Genomic DNA, 23,155 nt, shown 5'->3' on the forward strand with positions numbered 1-23,155 from the left:
ATTTAACTTTTAACTGAGAAAGCAAACGGTGATACCACTAATTAAAACAATTTACAATAAAGTTACTGTCAATGGCATTCTCTAAAAATGCCCACAGTGCAGTCAGAATAATCGGAATAATGAATAAAAAACTTAACGTGTAGCATGAAGTTGAACTAATGGCTGGAATGAACTAATAGCACTTAGTTGGCACCAAATTCCAGATTTTGTGTCTAAATTGGTCTTCTTGTGTGGCCTACTGAAAACACTTAGCCAATGTGTTTATCTTAACAATTTAGAGCATGGGTGTCAAACCCAATAGCGTCACGTTATGTATTGTGACTTTTTTGCCTTTGCAGAGCTGGGGGCCAGCGTGGCCTGTGTGTGATGCACCCGGCCTGCGGGCTGCCAGTTTGACACCCCTGTTTTAGAGGATAGAATAAGAAAAAAGATATTTTATAAGATATCCAGGTTTTAAACATGGTAAGACTTTTGATATAGTTGGAAAAGTCTTTCTATTTACAGTAATTATAAATAGAATTATAATTTATTTACATTAATTGTTGTAAAAGATCCCAGATTATGCACCTGATTTTTCAGAGGAAATGCACATTTGCAAGAAGCAGGTTATTTATTATTTTTATTTAAAAGCTGCCCAACTCAGAAACATTAATGCTCCTAATTCACAAATCAGAGAATTACTAATTCAGCCTCTCTATCTTGACAGGATTTAGCCTCATTCTATTGCACTTCATTCAGTCAAAATAATAATGTTTAACAAATGTATACAAACTTTCATAAACAAAAATAAGACACAATAGCAGAAATTCAATTAACAAGCATGTGTTGTACATGCTCATAAGTCATTTTTCTGATTCAGTAGAATGGATCTTCTGAACTAATTCCATGCAGAAAGGCAGTTTTATTGTAGCGTGTAGTCATTCTTGATTTAAATGTAGCAATTTTCAGTGAACCTGGCAAAAACAGTCTGCAAAAAAATATGGTAAAGACAAGTTTACATACTTACTAACCCAGAACAAGGTGAAATCTATCAGTATTCACATCTTCAGGTGATTTTACCGCGGCCCTAGAGGTTGAATCTTGACACATACTAGTTGGAGTAACTGGTCGTGAAAGATTAGTTAGACCTTCATCTGAATCACCAACTAGAAAACCGGTGCTAGTAAGCCATAATGCAGTAGCATGAAGAATCTGAGCCCAGGCATTTTGATAATGTGGCCTTGCATTTTCAATTGTTTCTGCAGCATAGAAAGCACCACCTATACACAAAAAAATACATATTCAGCTTGCTTCAAATTGCTCCAAATATTTTTATTGTTTATAACCAAGTGAGTCAAAGACATAGTTCATATCATTCGAAAAACAAACAAAACTTAAATAGGCTTTCAGTAAGCGTCCTTGCTTTCCCTCTGCAAGCTTACTGGCAGCTTCTGTTGATACATCTTTTATTACTCTAAAACTTTATATTTTATTTTTGTTCTCTGTGTAGTAGCAACAATACTTCATGTCAGGAAATGAAGCTCAAATTCTGCAGAATCTCTACCTGCCAAGGGGATTCAATAGAAATATTTGCTTTATTTGACTTCTTACCTTCAGAGGGAAGTTGAGAAGCAAATTCTGAAGGCAAAGTTAAGAGAGCAAAATCCTGAAGTGCAGCAAGCCAGAGTTTGCTCAGATTCCCTAGATCCACTTGGACTAAATCCAGAAGTTCATCCACTGAAGAGGATGGATCCCGGAAACTTTCCTCTGAAATGTTTTTAACCAATGGTGGACTATTGAGGTAATTTTGTTTCTTTTGTCTTTGTAAGGCAACTATATAAACCTGTTTGAAATAAGAAGAGCAAATGGAACTTTAAAGTTGTTATCAAATAAAAAATTGGATATAAAAAACTAACACCAGTTAGATTGCTAGCTGCTGGTAAGCAATAGTAGAGAAAAGTTATTGCTTTCAAACTGTTTATTGATTTTCCTGAAGTTATGATTTGCTTGCATTCTGGTAGTACACCTAGCTACAAAAACTAGTATCAAAAGTTTCTAATATTAATAACAATAAAAGAATTAATTCATGCTCAAGGGAGCTGGATTGTTTCTATCTTGCTAGACAAAGCAAGAAGCTGGATTGGTGTAATGGTTAAGGCAGCCAGCTAGAAACAGAGAGAGTCCAACTATTTCTCTTTTTTTTTCTGAGACAGGTTGAATATGCCTGTCCCTAGAAGAATGAACACCGATATAAGTAATGCCAGAATAAAAAAAATTGGAAAAGATCCAGGATATTGTTTTCTCTGTTAGCAGGACTAGGACTTCTGTAACAAACTGAAAACAATAAAAGTGCTTATTCTTTTGTTGTACACTATTGGACAAAGGCCAAGAGAATTGTGTTTCCAATAAAAGGCTTTAATTTATTCTGCATACATTTAATGTCAAAACAACATTTTATTGCATATAATAGATAATTTATATAAATTTAAACCTATTAAAAATAGCACGCATTTATTATCCCAACTTGAGAACAAATAGTAGATAACGTACTTCACTCAAAAAAAGTTCTTTAATTCATAAAATTATTATGTTAACATTAATTTCTAGCTAAGAAAGTTACTGTAAAATGCCTAGTTTGAAAAGAAATCAACCTGTAATTCCAGTTTTTAAATTCACAGTTCTTTTCCATAACTATTAATTCCAAAGCACTGATGAAACCATCTTTGTTAAAAAATACCTCTGCCCAAGCTTTTAGTACAGCGAGTATTTCCATAGTAGATGTCCCTTCATTGTATAGTTGATTTTGTGCTTCTTTTCCAGCCTGTACTTTTGTCAAGGATGTCACAAGCAAATGATGAACTCTTTGAAGGTCATTAAGATCATTTACTACACCACTTGCTATCCAAGCACTGCAAACCTACAATACCAAATGATGTGATTACTTTTTCTCTAGTGCAATAAACTCTTTTATATTAGTTACTGAAATATGGGTGGGGCTATCCTCTTGTCTTATGTCCTATTCTAGTTGGTTACCAAGCCTATAAAATGCCGGATTAGATGGGTTATTTGCTCTGATCTGTATTGCTTGTTATTTCTAATGCAATGCTACAGAGCATGCATGTAAATTATCTTATGTTCAGACATTTTGATTTATTTATTATAAAGTTTTCCAATATATAATCCTTCCTTGAGGGAGATGGGTATTTCTTAAATGTGATAAATACAGTAAGTAATGCAAAAATAAAATCATAATTATAATTCCTTTAAGCAGATTAAACTAATAACATCTACAAATGAACTGAACAAAGGAGTTATTAGAAATAATTCTAAAAACGAATAGCAATAAAGACAATGAAAAGTATATGAATATGTGGCCTAAAAATCCTTTCTCTGACCTGGTGATCCTAGTTCTTATGAGACAAATATTTCATCATTGCCATTATCATGTTTTATCTGCAATTGGCCAAGACTTTGACACTTACATTTTAAAGACAGGAGGAGGAGGAGGAGGAGGAGGAGGAGGAGGAGGAGGAGGAGGAGTCAGTAGAAGCAGTGGGGAGAAACAAATAAACTTGCCTGACATGCTTTTGCTGTTACATCAGGTGGTGCTTCTGGTGTAAACGCTGGTCTAAGAGCGGCACCAACCTAAAAAAAATGATTTGATAAAATGATACACAGCTAATTTACTTCCTTAAAATAGTTATAAGAGAATGTGGAATAATAACAGTGATTAAATATCCATCCATTTTTATGCTATAGAATTACCAGCACATTTCCAAAGAAAACTCATTTAGATTTATCATGCATTTTGTGGCATATAATCAAACAGCCAATTTTAAAACATTAGCAATGTTATTTTCTGTTGCCTTAAATACTAAAAAGCGATAGTATGTAATATGATATTTCTTTTTCGGCAAACTCCTCTCAAGATTTACTTACATTGGCTTGGTATTGCTCCAGTATTACATGACCTGGGAATTCTGGCTCTACTACAGCAGCAAATTTTCGAATAAGAATTAACAACATCTGAAGTCCGGAAAGACGAAGTTGGTTGCTGTGATCAGTGGCAGCCATAAAAGCCATACGAATTAAGTCAGCTAAATATAATACCAAGAAATCATCTGTATGTGATAAAAAGGAAATGCTGTTTTGAAAATATGAAATTAATGTTATTAAATTCTGGTACTTTAAATTATTTATGCCCATTACCTATTCCTTTCCTATAATAAGAAAAGAAGAGCAGGACTAAATGGAGAATTTTCAAACTTGAAGAGATATTCAAGGTGACGTTTCTAGAGATTGGTGTAGAAACAATATTTTTTAAATTTATAAACTGGAGTTATGGATAATAGTGAACTCTATTGATCATACCAATGTGTTCAGGGTAATATAATGCAATGAAAATGGGATTCCAAAGTGTTACAAAGTATACTTTTATAACTGGGTGAATTTGCTTAAACACCCCTCCTCCATAAATATAGGCATGGCAATGTACATTGACATAAAAATTCAAACTTTACATATTAATGGGCCCTGAGCTAAAAAGGGATTAAATCATAAAAGGGATTTTGAAGACAATGGTCAATGCAGGAAAAGGCAGTGTTGGTTCAGGCTAGAAAAGACATGCTTAGAATCATTTTCAAAGGAACTAAAAATGCAACTGATAGTACACTAGCACTCCAACAAAAAATTATAATGCAATTGTCCTCCTATCCTTGGCATATTGCACATTGTTCTGATAATCATGAAGAGCTACTAGTGTGGAGCTGGAAAAAATGGCAAAAACAGGCCAACCAAAATAATTGGAAGTCTTGATCAGATTCCCTAGAAGGAAAGTCTGGGATTTTAAAGCTCAGAACGAAGAGGGAAAAGGGGAGAAAAAATATATATAGAATCATATTTAAAAACTAAAAGGGAATTGATAATATTTAAGTGGGAAGATCGGGCTAGCCGTCCTAAGAATAGTATGTTTTGAATAGCAACACTTACAAAGCATCACCAATGGATGATATTCCATTTTTGTGTTTTCTGAAAGTATCAAGTTGTACATTGATATAAAAGCTTATCAGCAGTGTAAGGTATTTTCTTACCCATCTATATTGAACGTTAGAATTGGCTGTGCCATTAAATCAAAAATTACAACTGTAAATTGTCAAACTTCTGTGTAGAGTCTATACATCTGCGATTTGTATGTTAAGATTACATTCAGCATAGTAATATAGTTCACATATAATATAGTTCACATATAATATACAGAGCTGTCATGTATGTCCAAAGACAGCGACACATACAAATAATAAACTGCATCATGCAATGTAAAAATTATAACCTGTAACAAAATAGGTGGGTAGTCCATCCTTTGTCTTTAGAAGTGCTTCAACAGTTAATATTTAACAGAATTGTTTCATTGAGCCAACGTAGTAGCAATTTATGTCTAAAAGCTTACAGACTTCTTGTCAATTGTGATAAAAATGATAATGAAAATGATTATTTATCAAAATTAAATTTATCTGTGCTTGGAATTCCATGATATTTTCCAGTTGATTAAATTTAAGTCAACATCAGCACATACCTCTTGAGTCCCTTTGTTTCATTTCCTGTGCTAAAGCTATGTCAAAATGAGCACTGCCCGCATTCTCACATTGGGTGATAATTTTACAAACACATTCTGCAGCAAAAACTCTAGTAGACCATCGGGGATGTGGGAATGGGTGCAATTTATCCTTCTTTGCCAACGTTAATGCCAATTCATCATCTACTAGAGTACCCTCTTCTTCTTGGCTTGTATCCACTGAAGCTACAGTTGTAAAATCTGCATTAAGACACAAAGTGGAAAGCAAACTGTTTACTGAGCTCAGTAACACAGTTAAAACAGCAAGGTGAAGTCATAACCATGAAAAGGTCAGGATGAATAACCAACCAGATGTGGAAGGAAGCAGGAAATGGAGAGGCAAATGAATGAGAAAGGGAAATATATTTCAGTTGCTATGCTCCCCTACAATGTAACTGTTTCTTCTGATGATAAAAAATATTAGGAAGCCTTACGATAAAAAATTAGCACCATTTAGATAGCATACCAAAAAGAACCATTCCATTGTCTTCATGATAAGACCAGGATCATGTAAAAGCGGGGCCCTGATAATGATGTTGGCATCCATACAGGCTGCTAAAGGCAGACATTATTTCAAGTGCCTAGTGGCCAAAAAATTAGGGCTTCTTTCTTCCTTTCTATAATCCTCCAAATTAGGTGACTTTATGAATCACATTACAGTATATCCAAAATCACTTTATTATATCCAAAATTAGTTGTGAGACCTTTGAAATATTGGATATTGGAATAAATGTCTCCTGAGATCTCTTCTAACTCTATGTTTCTATGATTGGATTATTCTCCTCCCTGATGAAAATAGTGTGATGCCATTCTGGGCAGAAGGTATGCATACCAGCAGAAGCAGCCAGAACATCTTTGCAGAGTTTCAGCCAAAAGGAGAGTTTTCCAACAGCCATTGATATAAGCATATGAGTCAGAGTTTCTCTGATATCTTGGCACAGTTTTGGGTCCAATTCTTTGTCCAACAAGCTCAGCAAAGCTCCTTCAAGGCCTATTTCACCTATATTAACAACTGCGTTTTTAAATTAAAAAAAATGAATATGATCAGCACATTTCAGTTCAAATCAAATAATGAATTATTGCAATTGAAAGCTTTCAAAATTACATACTGTAATAAAATAATTTTGATACTGTTTTAGAAGATAGCTGCTGATTTAACGTCTATGGAGATTCTCAATCATCTACTGTAGGTCAGGGTTATCCCAAAAGTGCTTTTTCCAAAAGGCAACTGGACTTTCTTGTTTTTTTTCCCTTTGAAAACATTTTGCTTCTCATCCAAGAAGCTTCTAAATGGAAGAAACCTCTTGGATGAGAAGCAAAAACCTTTTCAAAGGAAAAAACAACAAGAAAGTCCAATTGGAAATAGCACCTTTGGAACAATGCTGATTTAATATTTCTATTATCCATAATCCCAAAATTAAACAAGAATTGCAGAACCTTAGCTACTTACCTGGCTAAAGTATTACTCAAATATTTCCTAGTATTGTTTTTTTTTAAAAAAACCCTTTAAAAATGTGACTCTGTACCATCAAAAAAGCTCAGCTTTGTTTAGAAATACTACAATATCTTAAATTGACATATTTAAAAATTCTATGAGGCTGTTTGGTTGTGTTTTCTTGATTAATGCCAGCTCCATACATTATCTTTCTTTTAGTATCTAGATGAGATAATGACAAAAGACATAAAGCACATATTTCAGAAAAATAATAATAGGATTATGCTGATCTGTTTATCTAAACACCAGGCCACAAATCAGCACTAATACTGGTGACATATTCCAAATGAAGCATTGTTTTATAAATTCTTGTTATTGCTACTGTGGTTTATTTTCAGTAACTCCCCACTCCTGTAGTTACTCCATTATTTTTATTTATTTTCTAGCAGAAATTAAGTCATGGATAAAGTTGCTGTTTCAACAAACCATGCAAGTTTCAGCCCAGGCTGCAACTTGAAGTGAGAAATGCATTCCTGCAAGTTATTCCTTTGTTTGAAAATATAATATGGGGATTACTCTTACATTCTTTTACGGTAAATACTCATTCATTCTCTCACACACGTATCTCTCACACACTCATACAAGTACATTTTGCAGATAACCAAACTCAAATTATCATGTTTTGAAGATATAATGTGAAGACACAGCTCCCTTGAGAAGTTCATAATACTGGGCTGAAGGAGAAAAAGATGACCAACAGCAAGGGTGGTGGGCCTGATTACAGTGATGATGGGTACACGGTTAGAGAATCTTAAGGGCCAGACTGGTGACAGATCATCCGGGAGAAAGTCTATCTATATGGTTGCTAAAAGCTGACATTGATGATATCACATAATCAGTCAATACTTTGCAGGAAAACATGCAGACTGAAAAATTCCAGCCAAACACAAATTATGAATTTGTTACACTGTAATTTAAACCAGCAAAATTTACAAATTGGTAATATCTTGTTTCTGATTTTTTTTGGGGGGGGGGGAAATATAGATAAAAATTAAAGGTTTGACTTCCTCATATATAACATAGCCCACATATTTCAAACTAGTAAATAAGAAGGATACCCCAGAATAGTATCTATGATGGAACTATAGACAAAATGAGCAATTCACATATTTCTTCTTGAAATATAATTGTTTTATATAAACAGTGGATTTCTGATGTCGGGCAGAAATCATATCGCCCGTTTCTGCTGTGCTAAAGATTTGTTATATGATGGGTAAAACCCAATACTCTTCTCTATTGGTAAAATATTTTCTATCAATGGAACAGACAATTCTCTTTTTTTTTTCATTTTCCTGTTCTTGGGGTTGAGTGATTCTCCAAGGAAAACCTGTTAGAAAAGTGAAAAGTGGAAATGAGAAGGAAAATAAGAAAGATTGTTGCCAAGAGGATTTCAGCTCGTGTGACAAATGGATTATATGTCAGTGTTTTTCAACTTCAGCAACTTTAAAATTGTGGACTTAAACTCCTAAAATTGCCCAGCCAGCATATATAACCTAAAGTTGCTGAGATTAAGAAACATTACTATAGGCTGTTTGCTTAGAGCAGGTCTGAAGTGTTCCTCAGTATACAGAGTGAAAAATACAAATACTGCAATGGTCTATCTGGAAAAAAAAGTAACCTCAAAAGCTCAGTATTACCTGGAGTAAATTCTTCTCTACTGTCTTTAGCGAGGGCCACTGCATGTTCAGATACTTCAACTGCCTCTCTCTGCACAAGCTGATGCAAACAAGCTAGAACTGCACGTCTCAATAATAGATATGAACTAGAGAGATTCACCTGAAAAGTATATACAAGAAACAAATTTAATAAACCAGATGGCATCCTTATTATTGGCATTCATAGGCACATTCAACAGTAACTCTTCAGATTTTGAACTCTTAATTAGCTCTTGGTTAGACTTGGCAGAAGATTCCCAGGCATGATTCAGCTATAGGTAGTTCTCGACTTACAACCATTCATTTAGTGACAGTTTGCACTACTGTTACCATGGCATTGAAAAAAAAACTTATGACCGCTTATGACTGTTACAGCATCCCCATGGTCATGTGATCAAAATTCAGGCGCTTGGCAACTGGCATGTATTTATGACAGTTGTGTTTTCCTGGACAGAACAGCCAAAATCAATGGGGAAAGCCAGATTTGTTTCGCAACTACATGATTCCCTTAACAACTGCAGTGATTTGTTTAACAATTGTGACAAAGGTTGTAAAATGGGGCAGAACTCATTTAACAACTGCCTTGCTTAGCAATGAAAATTTGAGGCTCAATTGTGGTTGTAAGTTGAGGGCTACCTGTATCCTACAACGTTCAATGCAGAGAAGTATAATGTCTTAAACAAGTAACTCAGAAGCATTTCTAGATCTATATTCCAGATTTTAAACTCCAGGCATTGGGCTGAATGGACTTAGCATCATTGGCTCTACCTTATTCTTTTTAGCCCTTACACAGTGGGAGGAAGGTGATATAAAGTTTACCTGAGGGGCCTTTCTACCCTGGGATCCACTTGTTCCTGCCTCACCTGTATCACACCTTACAACACCTCTATTTTATCATCCTCCCTCTCCGAATCTCTCGTCATAGAAAACAAGAAAGTATTCTGCCCTTCTTTTCACCCCCGTTTCTTTATTAGTTGGAGCTGACAAGGAATTTTGCTTTCAAGCATCTCTTCCACTCACCAACCTCCTTTTGACAAAGAAGTACAGAAAGTAGGGGCATTTCCATGTTTTTTTTTAATCAGGAACTTCTCCATTCCAGAACACTTTTTTCTCATCCTCAGGAATTCTTGTTTCTCTTAGAAATGACACAATTGTTTCCTGCTCTCTCCTAAAAAAAAGTCTCTTTCCTCCTGAGAACTGCTGGAAAGGTGGAAACTTGGATTTGTGAAGATGTTACAAATGGGACAGTTGGAAGAGATATAACACATGGATATTATGAGGGTGAAGGTTCGTTCTCCAAGCTTGTGGGTTGGTTTCCAAAATTTCGTTACCAGGCTAGGTAACATCTGTGTCAGTGTTCTTCTATTTATAAGGCTTCAGGTGTGGATGTGTCAAGTGAGGGTCTTGTGATGAATCATCAGAGAGAGGCTTCTGATGCTGGTAATGAAAGAGGCTGGTAACGAACTGTTCGGAAACCAACCCACAAGTTCGGAAGAACTTCACCATCATCTTACACCCAAGCTACAGATATTCGCCACATGGATATTATTTTCTGCTTCCAAAGAGTGCGAAATGTTTGGATGGATCTCCTAATGAAGTAAAAGATTTCAGGTTGTCCCTCCTATGCTGAGAGTCCAAAATATATTCTACCTTCCTCCCAGAGAGAGGTATGCAAGGCAAAAGCAGCAAAGATACAAGAGGTGGGGGGAGGGGGGAGACATTCCAGGACTATTAGGGGATTTTGGAAAACGTTTTAATTGTGCCTAGAAGCTATGGTAGAAAGTCCACAGGACTGACTGAGAAGAAACCACGGCAGCCGGTCTTAGATCATTATATACCAAGAAGAAAACCAAATGAAAGCCAGATGTGAGTTTCAGCAGAAGACAGAACACAGACATTTGTAAGAGGTGTTAGCATAATGTAGTTGGTCCTTACAGAGTTGCTTGAGCAGCTTAAAGCTTATTGAGAACATGCAAGCAAAGCCCTGGCCTGAGAAGTATTTTTTAGTAGGTACAAATATCTATAAATAGCCTGAAATGGCAGCATCTGATTCAAAGTCTGAATTACTCTAAGTAAACTCAGCCAGTAAAAAGATCAGGCAATTTACCTGCTGGTGGTTTAGATAACAACAATGGTATTAATGTAAAGTGGATTTTTTCCTGTTGTTGTTTTTTCCTGCTGGTGGTTTAGATAACAACAATGGTATTAATGTAAAGTGGATTTTTTCCTGTTGTTGTTTTTTCATCCAGCTGTGGACGATAGGCAGAAGTGGGATTTTACATCTAACACTGTACTACATTAGTCCTTTCCAAAAACTTGCTGTAAATTGTGGGCTTCTGGCAGAAAAGAGTTGATTGAACAAACCACTGTTCTGGAAAGATTTGTCATGTTGTCTTGGAAAAGGAAGGGCAGGCCTTCCCATGCTGGAGGAAGCCAGACCTATTAACAGCCAGCAATACTCTGGAAAGACCAAAGGCTGCTGGTATTTAAGGAACAACCTGGGTTTGGCAATATCACTACAACAATGACAAACTGAGATGGTTTCCAGTTCTAGAACTCTTCTGATTATCTCTTTTGCAGTTCTTTTAGATCTACTTATACTGGTAGTCCTTGACTTATGACCAGAATTGAGCCCAACATTTCTTTTGTTAAGAAAGACAGTTTTTAAGTGAGTTTTGCCCCATTTTATGACTTTTTTGTCACAGATGTTAAATGAATCGCTGGAATTGTTAAGTTAATAACATGGTTGTTAAGTGAAACTGGCTTTCCCATGGGACTTTGCTTGTCAGAAGGTTGCAAAAGGGGATCACATGACTCCGGGACATTGCAGCCGTCATAAATATAAACCAGTTGCCAAGCGTTCAAATGTTGATCACATGACTAATGCTGCAATGGTCGTTAAGTATGAAAAATGGTCATACATCTTTTTTCCAGTGCTGTTGAAACTAAATAAATGGTTGTAATTGAGGACTACATGTATATGTATGAAAGGTGGGGTGGATTTACAACTACCATCGCAGATGAACAGCTGTGTTGTCCAAGACTGTTGTAAGACGTTGGGCATCAACAGTCATTTAACATAAATTTTAAAAGTCATAATTATATCACCATTTTTCAACACTGGTTCTTCAGTCATTATGCATCAGAAGATATCAAAATGAGATACTAAAAACATCACTGAAAGCATTGAGATTCTCCTCACTCTTAACGATGTTCCTACTTATGCATTAAAAATGTGCACAATGGTTGAAAAATAAAATTGCATATTTTTGCTCCCAAATACATTAATCATCCCAGACTAATGAATAGGAAGAGATATTTGAAAAAGGTGATATTAGAATATGAAAGTAATAAAGACACATACCCAGCCCAAATCTTAAAAACTAATATTCAACCTTCAACTACAGCTTAGAAAAACATCAACATTACATTTGCAAACAGTTGGGGGAAAATCCTGCTTTACTATATGGGTGCAGACCTGAAGACTCTGGATCTGAAATTAGTGATTGCCAAATACAGAAAGCTAATGAAAAGCAAGCCGCAAAGAATGATGTCTTGCAGTGGTCAGGAGTGACTGAAAAATCTAGACGCCAACAATGGAAGTTTTTAAGAAAAAACTGGACAGCCATTTGTCTGAAATGGTATAGGGTTTCCTGCCTGAGCAGGGGGTTGAACTAGATGACCTCCAAGGTCCCTTCCAACTTTATCATCATCATTATTATTATTAAAGAGCAGCAGAAGCTATGGCTGGCAAAAAGGAAGAGTGATGTAGCTGGGGAGACAGAACCGTCAACCCGTAAAATCAGGTTACTGTATTGGTTTTTAGGGCTTGTTTTGATGATATCTTTCACTGGTTCCTCCTCTGAACTTGGAAGTTCCATCTCATTAGCCCAATTTACAACTCATTAGGAGATAATCACATAATCTGTCTCCAAGAATAAATTAAAATTGAAAGGTTCCTTTCTTCCAATAAATATGTTATACATTTCTCATGTGCTAAAAACAAAGTTAAGCATGGTGTAGTTAGTTTTCTCATGTACTGCTAAATGCATGAATAAGTAACATTAATTGAAGTTGGCTTTTTTCATGTACGAGTGTGTGTGTTTTGCCCTCATATGGTAAACTTTTGAGCTAATGACTGTTCAAATTTAATAGACACTCCCTTAACTGTTAAACAAGTTTTACTTTAATACACAGTTCATGAAAATTACTACATTTTTAATTTGTGTCAAAAAGAAAAAAAAACCTAACAAAGGATACAGTATGTATCAAAGTACAGGACAACATAAACTCTCCTTTTAGAATAGGCTGCCTGATCTTGCTGTGTTAACATTATTTTTAACATTTATTAATTTACCAAATAATTTATTGAAATGAATTATTTTATTTAATTAACTTAAATGCACTAATGCTATTCTTATTTTATTTATTTTTTCAATAGCATTTATAAATCGTATGTTATATATATATATCTCTCTCACCTGAATTTAAAAAGCTCTAAGTGGCCTACCAGATCATAATATAATATTACAGGATCACTCACAAGTCCTCATAATGGGCCAGAGTCCTGATATAATACTACAGTTTCCAACCACTTTTGAAAATCCAGAAAAGAAGGGCCAAGGTGTACCAAGGGGGGGAGGTAGTGTATCCTATAACAAGGACCACTACTGAGAATTGCCTCCTTGTCTGCCCTACATAGGTGGCACCTTATGACAATTATGTAATAAATCCTCAGGAATACTCTTGAGTAATAGTAACTCCATTTTCTGAATATCTGAATATCTAAACAACATTAAAATTATCACTCTTCAGGATTGAATCTATGTGCTGAAAATGAGAATGGAGGAAACAACTAGTGAATAGGAAACTATTACTGTTAGTTTTCTTTTTGATATGCAAGAGTCAAAAATGAATAACTTTAAGGCGAGTGTCTCATGCAAAGGTGTCTGTTTGGACAATGAACAATAACCAGTGCTGGTTACTGAGACATCATTAGCGTGAAAGAGAGGCAAAAGGAGTTAGAGCAGGCTCTAAGAGGAGGTACTACAAAATCACAATTTGATAATCAAAGGAAATGTGATTTAATTTTCTACATTTTGTTACATGCACCCCAATGTAAAGAAGTTGCTTAATACGTACAAAAATATGTTCCCACATTTCTAAAAAACCGAAATATACCAATAAGCTGAAAATTAACAATTTAAATAAACATAAATATTTTATACATCTATTTAAGCTGATGTTTCACTGCGTTGAGATTTAGGCATGCTTTTTAAAAAATCTTCTGCTTTTACATGAAAAAGCCAGAACAAATAAAGCTCAACTGCAAGACAATACAAAATGCACATTTCCAATTTATTTCATTCTTCATATTTTAAAAAGGAAAAAAAGCAAACAATAACACAGAAAAAGCAAGCAATACAGACAAATTATACACACATACAGACAATTGAAACTCACTCCTTTTGCACTTAATATGCTATATTAAAATAAGGCAAAAATAAATTACACACAAAGTTAGAATGCCAGTTACAGTAAAAAGATGTTAAGAGAGAATTTAGTTCAGCTCAAACAACACATCACCCAACATGCTAAAATATTTTATTTTTCATTAATGGTTAACTATAGAAATAAAGGAAAAATAAAATACACACACACACACAGACTGAACATTGCTGAAGTGTTAACAATGCACAAAGACCTACCAACACAGAATTTTCCAACAAGATCTCCTGCACAAAAACAAATGATAATCCAGTCATGATAAAAGCTAGATATTAGAATCCAGTGATCCTGAACTTCAGCAATACAAAATAAATTTACTGCATCACTTTATTGCAATAATGCAGTAATAAAATATTTGCTTATTATTGCTTTATTACTTAATATTTTATTTAAAATTAAGAATGCTATTATAAAAGTTGTTCAAAGCCAAATATTAAGTACTAATTTGAAACCATACTGGAGCCTATGTACTTTTTGTTTAATATTAAAAACATAAATCACCCTATGATGAAAATTCATTGGCTTCAGATATAAAAGGGCCAATTTCACATCAGCAGTGGCAGATTTAATCAGGTGGAAATAATAAACTGTAATTTATATCTATAATGTTGGATAATACATTCAAAAGTATTTAATATTGACGGTTACACCTTTCCAAAACCAGAGCTAAACAAATAGCCTCATCATCATGAAGTTTAGTAGAAAAGTATGATGATCACTTCTCCAAAGGCTTATTTTAAAATCACTAGTATATATTTTTTTCTCTTTAATATTATTTAACTTCAGAATTAGTCCGTAGCTCAAGAAGCACTAATTTCAGTTTGATACTCGCAATATCAATGCTTTAAATGGCAGTGATGGCAAAAGTATTCACTATTGGTTCCCATGCTAGCGTAGGCAATACAGGTAGTCCTTGACTTACGACCATGTGTTTAGTGACCATTCCAAGCTACAACGGTACTGAAAAAAGTGACTAATGAGCATTTTTCACACAAATGACTGTTGCAGCATTCGATTGTCACATGATCAAAATTCAGACACTTGACAAATGACTTGTATTTAGGATGGTTGCAGTGTCCCCGGTCATGTGATCACTTTTTGCAACCTTCTGACAAGCAAAGTCAATGGGAAAATCAGATTCACTTAACAACTTTGTTATTAACTACAGTTACCAACTGCAGTGATTCACTTAAAAACAGTGCAAGAAAGATCATAAAATGGGGCAAAACTCACTTAAAAACTGTCTTGCTTAACAATAGAAATTTTGAGCTCAATTGTGGTCGTAAGTCAAGGACTACCTATATTATTTCCAAACCTCTTTGAGAAGCATCCACTCCCTTGTATTCCCCCATAGGATTATACAGATATATCAACACCTAATAACATTTTCCTTCTGCTATCCAACAGGCCAACTTTTTATACAAAAAAAGTTGTATAAAGAACCCTTTTAAGGAAATGAGTGAATGTTTGATCTCCCATATTTAAATCTGTTAATAATTTACATTTCACCATACTTAGCCCCTGCGACCTCCCCAAAAAACTTCACAGGAAGGCTGTTGTATGAATTTGCTGAATTATAATTACTCAATTTCATGGAATTAATATTTGTCATAATCAGAACACTGAATTTCTCATGTATTAAGCCAGTTTTGTACAGTGGTTGAGGCATCAGCCTAGAAACCATGAGGCAGTGAATTCAAGTCCTGCCTTAGCTTAAAAAGCCAGTTGGGTGACTTTGGGCAAATCACTCTCTCTCAGCCCAACCTACCTCACAGGTTTGTTCTCATGGGGAAAAAAGAATGAGGAAGATGTGTTAAATATCTTTGCCACCTGGAGTTATTTGTAAAAATAATGAAGGCAAGATACAAATAAATAAATAATAAATTAAAACAAAAAAAATATTCCATGTCTAGCAATTTATATTTAGAAAATGTATTTTCTTAGAAATATTTGGCAGAATTCTTGATCCTGTTTTTTTTTTTTATTTTCTCTCTCTACTCATGAGACTGGTACAAAATGTCCTTCACCAACTGGTAAATTAATTCCAGAAGCGGAATTGAAAATGAGGATTTCACCAACTTTAAGAAGTGAAAATTCACAGACTGCTTGGTGGAGAGTTTGTAATGCGGTACTGAAAAGTGGCTTTGTCTTCTTCCCATTGCACTTATGCATATGTGCATGATTGTGTTTTTGTATGTGTGCGGTGTGTGTGTGTTTGTGTGTGTATGTAAAAGAGAGAGAAAAAGAGAGAATAGGAGATGGAAACAATGTAGAAACTAATTCTCTAGTCAGTTAGCAGATCAGTCAAGAAACTAACATCCCGCTTTTTAACCAGCAGAGAATAATAATCCTACTCCTACCGAAACCAGCTGACCTGCTATAAGCCTACCTTTGTCCTTAGGCAAGCAGGAAAGAGTCATGGAATATCATAAGGAATTATATTCCTTCTCTCTCAGAATACTTTGCACTCTTCCCTACCTTCCTCTCAATGAGCTGAACTAATTTAGTTCATTCAACTAGGAAACAACACTCATATCATATATGTTTTACATGGACATCAGTATGCGCACATGCACACGTACACACACACCACTATACACATGTGCAAAGTAGAGGGTCATTTTGTGATATTGTGCTAAAATCAATCATGAGACTTGGCTAATATAAAGTTTATGTTCACATTTCTGAAAGCAATGGATTGTATCATTTCAAAATATTCTGCTGAATTAGGTACACCAACCGCTATTCTTTGAAACCCCAATTTGAACATTCTGATTCTAAAGTTGCAAATAACACTGAAAAAAGATTTATAACATACCTATGTAACTATAGAGTCATATAGTTGTGTAATTATATACTTACACAAAGGCACTTTACAAGACTAGACAGGTTTACGTGATGAGGAGCAAACATGTGAAGCTGCTGAAGGCAAGAGATAGCTTGAGCCTGGACGAGGCAGTCAGGATGATCTTGCATCACTGCGCAGCCAAGGAGACAGGATGCCCTTAAGGCTGAGACTGCAGCACTGCTGCCTACACATAAGGCAAATAAGGCAAATGTTCATTAGTCAAAGAACATTTCAAAACAATAAAAACCAAACTACAATAATGACGTTCCTCAAATTATTAACATGTTTTTAAAATCTACTTAGATCATGCTTTACTAAAAAAAAAATGTACATTTATTTCCACAGCACCTCTAGGATATCAAAAGAAGGGAATATATGTAGTTCAGGATTGAACTGTGGGCTCCTTGGTGCTCCCTGAACTTGGTTGTTTGCTTGCAGACATTTCATTACCCAACTAGATAATATCATCAGTGCTAGTGAAAAGCTCTTAAATAAACCAGAGCACATCCATGAATACCAACTAGCAGTCAAAACACAGGACAAGAACTCCTTAATTTCACAGCACGTTGGCAGAATCAATCATAGTTTCAATTGGGACACTGAGAACATTCTAGGCCCAAAAATGTTAGGGAATTCCTGGAAGCTTGGCACTCAGACAAATCAGCCATCAATAGGCACATACAGATAAACCACTTTTACATAGCACTCAAAAGAGACAATAAGAAAGCTAAGAAGGAAACAAAAAGACCAGAACTCATGTTCTCCAGCATTCAACACCCAGATAAGCAGGGATTAACAGGAAACAAACAAGCAGAAAACAATACCCTAATCAAGGAATTACTGAGGAGAAAACCCATACCCTCACCAACATGGCTGGGCAAAAGCTACTGTATTTAAACAAAGAGTAAACTCCACATTGACTAAAACTGATGATGTCACCTAGATGGATAATGAATATCTGCAAGCAAACAACAAAGCTCAGAGAACAGCAAGGATTCCACATGTAAAACAATATTTTATGAGTAGTGAGAGAACGCTAGTGTTTCTTGTAGACAACTCAGTTATAATTACACAAAATAATCTAGTAATCTAGTCTTTATGTATATGTGTGCATGCATGCATGCTCAGAAGACAGTACTCCATCTTTGCTTTGAACACAAGGACAATTACTTTGATCAGAGTCCTTCTGATTTGAGAAATCTCATATTTATTCTTCACTCTCCTAATTATAATAATTTGTTAATAACTGTTGGCTACTAGAAGTTTCTCTATTAAGAGGAAAAAAAGAGCATTTCTTTATTTCAAGATCTCAGATAAATCACAACTCAAGTGAAAGACAAATAAGATTGTGCATGACTTTGTAAAAATACAAATACTCTAAAGCTTTTGTCATGGGTTTCCATGCATATTTTGGGAGCAAATTAACTCAATGATTATTATCTTGGCTCCTAACTATCATTTGCTACAGATGTATGCATACCTTGCAACTCAGGACCCAAAGTGGCTATAAGTGCATTTAAACAGCGACCAAGGCTTTGATGGACTTCAGTATAAGCAGGAGGCACAGTCAACAACAACATAAGAACAAGAGAGAGGGTAGGTTCCACATGCACATGATATAAAGGACCAGCAGAATCAATGATCATTGACAGAGAATGCAGTGCCCACGTCTGTAAAATACCAAAAATGTAGTGTTGTCACACACAGACACAGACACAGACACAAAAAATGTGTAATGGGTGTGAAAAAAAAATGAAATAATTTGCTAAGTATGATAAAAACCAAAGTTATGTGTACAATAAGAGCATTTAAATGAAATGGTGAGAAATACTATGCCAACAACACAGTACAGTATAACATGTAAAATACATATACAGAATAAAACAATCTAGGACATGGTTGTCCAACCATCTGGGGGCTCTATTCTGCATAGATCATCTTCCTTCAGTGTACTCACACCTGCCTAAGTTGGCATCAGTATAGATGTGGGAGACATCTGTGTCTGTCACAGTAGCAACTGTATCACTATCAACTCAGGGAATAAATACTGTTCTTAATTATTTGAGATTCAAATTTCTAGCACATGTTGTTTTTCCTCTCTCTCCATATTGTGGAAGAGGTAATAGAAAGAAGGAAAAACAAGGATAGTTCATCAGAAACTTTGCCAGAGGATTGTTTATCACTCATGATTAGGCTTTCTGCCATCAATTCTGCTATCACTCACGAGTAGGCTTTATGCCACCAATAAGTACCAAAACAATAAAAATATGTTAAAAGTCCAAATAATATTTTGCAATGTATTTTTTGAATAAGACAACATAAATGTTAATTTTCATTCCATAGAACAGGAAATGAATTGTGTGTGTGTGTATAGATAGATAACCTTTACTGTCATTTTTTACTGTGGGCACAATGGCACACATTAAAAATAAAATTTAGTTGCTTGCTCTCAAAGTGTACACATACATGACACACATTTAAACATACTATATACAACGTGTGTATAGATCTACACCCTTACATATAAGTAACATATAAATATTAATCACTGTCCATCTTGAATACATAACGGAAGGAGGAAGCTTTAGAGTTCACAAGGTTAATACTGTATGGAACAAAACTGTGACTGAATCTGGATGTTCTGCTTCGGATACCACGAAGCCTCCTCCCAGAAGGTAACAAAGAAAACAGGTCATGAAGAGGATGTGTAATATCCCAGACAATCTTGCAGACCCTGCTCAAGCAACGCTTATGTGCTATGTCCTGGATGGAAGGAAGGGAACTGCCAATATCTTTTCTGCCATCCTCACCACTCTCTGCATCGCCTTCCTGTCTGAAGCAGTGATGCTTCCAAACCAGACTGTGATGCTGTATGACAGGATGCTCTTGATCGTCCCTCTGTAGAAAGTGGTAAGGACAGGGAAAGGAAGATGTGCTTTTCTCATGTGACGGAGAAAATGCAGGCGCTGCTGTGCCCACTTCACCAGTATCTCGCTGTTGAGTGACCAAGCGAGCCTACTTGTGAATTGCACACCCAGGAATTTGATGCTGGTAACCATCTCCACAGGTGAATCATTAATGCACAGAGTGTGGCTGTGTCTGCCTTTTCTGAAATAGACAATGAGCTCTTTGTTTTTTCCAATGTTTAAAACATTGAAACTTATGTGTGTGTGTGTGTTGTGTATGTGTGTAGGGCTTCTTTTTGCTTAGACATTTATCATCATCATCTTCATCTTCATCTACAATACATACCTGTACTTCAGGTGACGTGTTATCCTGAGATAAAGTAGAAAGTATTCCAACACATGCAGTAAGATGATGAGTGGAACTGATTCCTCCCGTATACTTATAAAGAGAGCCCAGAGCCAAAGAATGTCCTGTTCTTGATATCACGTCTCTTGCAGATTTTAGCCTAAGAATTGTAAGACAACTGGATTAAAATAAAATGACAATTATAATTACGAAGTCTAGCATTACAAAAGTCTACAGAAAACTTATTAATCAGCCTTCTTCTCACATCCAATGCCCTCTAAGTGTGTTAGAATCAAGGCTTTTTTTCTCATAGAACGCCCAGAACGGAGTTTCGGCACCTTTTTGGATGGAACCTTGTAGGGTAGGCAAGGCGGGTTGTATGACGTGTGTGAATTCCGGCACCTTTTTTTTTTTTTTTTTAGAAAAAAAGCACTGGTTAGAATGATAAAGCTTAACAGGATGCTAAGAACTGTAGTGCTAGCATATTCTTGAAGACAGCAGACTTAGAAAGATGTTGCAGAATCACTATTTAATTTTTAGGCCTTAAAGAAGGAAAGGGAGAAGAACAGGAGAACAATGGACTATATTCATATCATCATCACCATCACCATCACCATCACCAATTAATCACACAATTGTAATAACTCTGAAGTTCTCAAGAGGAAAATAGCTTATTGAATTTTGGCAGCTAGAGTTCTTACGACTGCTTTGGTTGATAAAGCCAGGATTTCTGTACAGTGAGAATGATAAACCTGATGGAGATATATATGCAAGGTCTATCAGTAGGTCAATAATAAAAAATATTTCAATCCTACAACAAACAGCATTTGTAAGCAGCTCTAATAGAAACTTCCTAATTTATTGAAGCATAAGAAGGGCAGAAACACAACAGAATAATATTTGCAAGGTTTTGTTATTATAGTTCAGTGGTGGCGAACCTATGGCACTGGTGCCAGAGGCCCACCAAATGGGCCACACCCACCCAATGGGCCACACCCATCCGGCACCCGATGATGCATAAGTGGGTTTTGGGTTGCAGTTTGGGCACTCGGTCTCTAAAAGGTTCGCCATCACTGTTATAGTTAATCTCAATAAAAGTAGTTTTAGTCATCTTGTGGAGTAGATTTCTTGATTTGGTCTATCTGAACGGAACTCCATAATACTTCAATATTTTTGTATAGTTTCTACACAAATTACCAACTTAAAAAAATGTATTCCTTCCTCCAATCATGAATATGCCATTAGTTAAATTTCAAGTACTGAAATGCATATGAGTAAAATTAGACTAATCTCTTATTTGTGTTTACTTAAATCTCATTATAAATATCTTCAAAGTTATCCCCAATAAATGTATTCAGAATTATTGTAGATATAATATTTTGCTGCTAGGAAAAACAAACCACTCTTTTTGATGCAATTTTAATGACTGCTTGAACAATTCCCCAATGTATTTCTTGGGGGCCAGGAAAGCAAAGTGGAAAATATATTATTCAGAGATATAAAAGAAATGTTTTATTTCTTAGAGGTTACGTGCAAATAATATATATCTAATATAGACTATAGTAGTTGTAATTATAATTTGTAGATTTTATTGTGTGATATATATTTTTTATTTCAGAAAATTTCAGACAAATTTCAATTCAACTGCTAAGTTATTGATGTATAGTTTACCGATATGAATTCTGAAGAACTTTATATTTACTAAACTGACATCTATAGATGTTTGGTGTAAGTGCTAATGAAGGAGAGAAGCAGTGATTCTCAGCTGACAGAGAATCCTTATGTAACTATGGAATGAACATTTCCGGCAGAAGTGAATTCTGTACAGGGGCAGAAGAGAAAAACAACAAGATAGAACAAGGTGTGTGAAAGAAAGGTGTTGGCTGGGGAATTCTGGGAGCTGAAGTCTACACATCTCATGGTTGCCAAAGGTTGAGACACACTGTATTAGGTGTTTGCTTTTCTACCTCTGCTCCTTAAATATTTCCTTTTTATAAATTAAAAAAAATCTGTTCAGAATTGAAATCTGGTCAACCTGATGGCAGGGTTACATAGGCCCAAAGGGGTGCCTATTTTTGATACAATGCAACAAAACCATATTATGAGAAACTGCTTACTTGTCAAAGCTAATTTGTGCCAATCCAGCAGTGAAGGTAGTATCAGCTACCACCTGTGCGAGTCTGGCTAAGGCTTCAGCAGCAGAACATCTTAGAAGGGGACTGTTACTTTCCAAGGCACTTAGGATCAAGCTCAAGGTGCAGCCTTGGATTTCTTCATAACCTAAATTTCCCTTATGGCTAGCCAAGTGCTGGAATAAAGAAGAGTTTATAAATAACACCATTACTGAACAGTAAATATTTTCCTTCTTTCAACAGACATGCAAATAGGAGAGGAAATGAAAATCAATACACTTTTCTTTATATTTGTATTCTGCCCAAGAACAAATGCTCTTAGAGAAGCTCGCAACATGAAGTTTAAAAGCATAAGCATTACAAAAAGCCATAATAGGCTTTTAAAGAAATCGGTATAATTACATAGTAGATTCAAAGTAAACTCTATCTTGGGAAGATTTTAAAAGAACATCAAAAACTACTACTGTTACCTACAGAACTCTCGAGGGATTATATAAACTCTACATTTATTATTATTCTACTGTTCTTCTCTACTAAAGGAGATCCCCCAATAACTAAAAATATGTAGACAAATACTTTAAGGCTAAAGGGAAATCAATTCTTCAGTTATGTCTGGGAAGATAAAATTATAGGCAGGCTATAATTTCTTCTTGGTACTAGATGCCAAATTATGTC

At 35.3% G+C, this 23,155-nt stretch overlaps 1 protein-coding gene across 1 annotated transcript in view; it reads right to left on the reverse strand.

Annotated features, from left to right (window-relative positions):
• HEATR5A (HEAT repeat containing 5A) overlaps positions 1 to 23,155 on the reverse strand; it is a gene marked incomplete at its 5' end in the record, with an annotated part of 55,513 nt that overhangs the window by 17,192 nt on the left and 15,166 nt on the right. The window contains 13 exons of the mRNA XM_029284174.1: positions 1,011 to 1,259; positions 1,591 to 1,822; positions 2,717 to 2,896; positions 3,556 to 3,624; positions 3,919 to 4,100; positions 5,552 to 5,791; positions 6,423 to 6,602; positions 8,723 to 8,861; positions 14,449 to 14,475; positions 17,111 to 17,280; positions 18,577 to 18,766; positions 20,349 to 20,508; positions 22,466 to 22,656. Of these exons, the coding sequence (XP_029140007.1) occupies positions 1,011 to 1,259; positions 1,591 to 1,822; positions 2,717 to 2,896; positions 3,556 to 3,624; positions 3,919 to 4,100; positions 5,552 to 5,791; positions 6,423 to 6,602; positions 8,723 to 8,861; positions 14,449 to 14,475; positions 17,111 to 17,280; positions 18,577 to 18,766; positions 20,349 to 20,508; positions 22,466 to 22,656 (2,209 nt within the window). The remainder of the gene's footprint in view (positions 1 to 1,010; positions 1,260 to 1,590; positions 1,823 to 2,716; positions 2,897 to 3,555; positions 3,625 to 3,918; positions 4,101 to 5,551; positions 5,792 to 6,422; positions 6,603 to 8,722; positions 8,862 to 14,448; positions 14,476 to 17,110; positions 17,281 to 18,576; positions 18,767 to 20,348; positions 20,509 to 22,465; positions 22,657 to 23,155) is intronic.

This window comes from Protobothrops mucrosquamatus, unplaced genomic scaffold, assembly GCF_001527695.2.
Source record: "Protobothrops mucrosquamatus isolate PMUCROS unplaced genomic scaffold, P.Mucros_1.0 scaffold403, whole genome shotgun sequence".
In the NCBI taxonomy this organism is placed as follows: Eukaryota; Metazoa; Chordata; class Lepidosauria; order Squamata; family Viperidae; genus Protobothrops; species Protobothrops mucrosquamatus.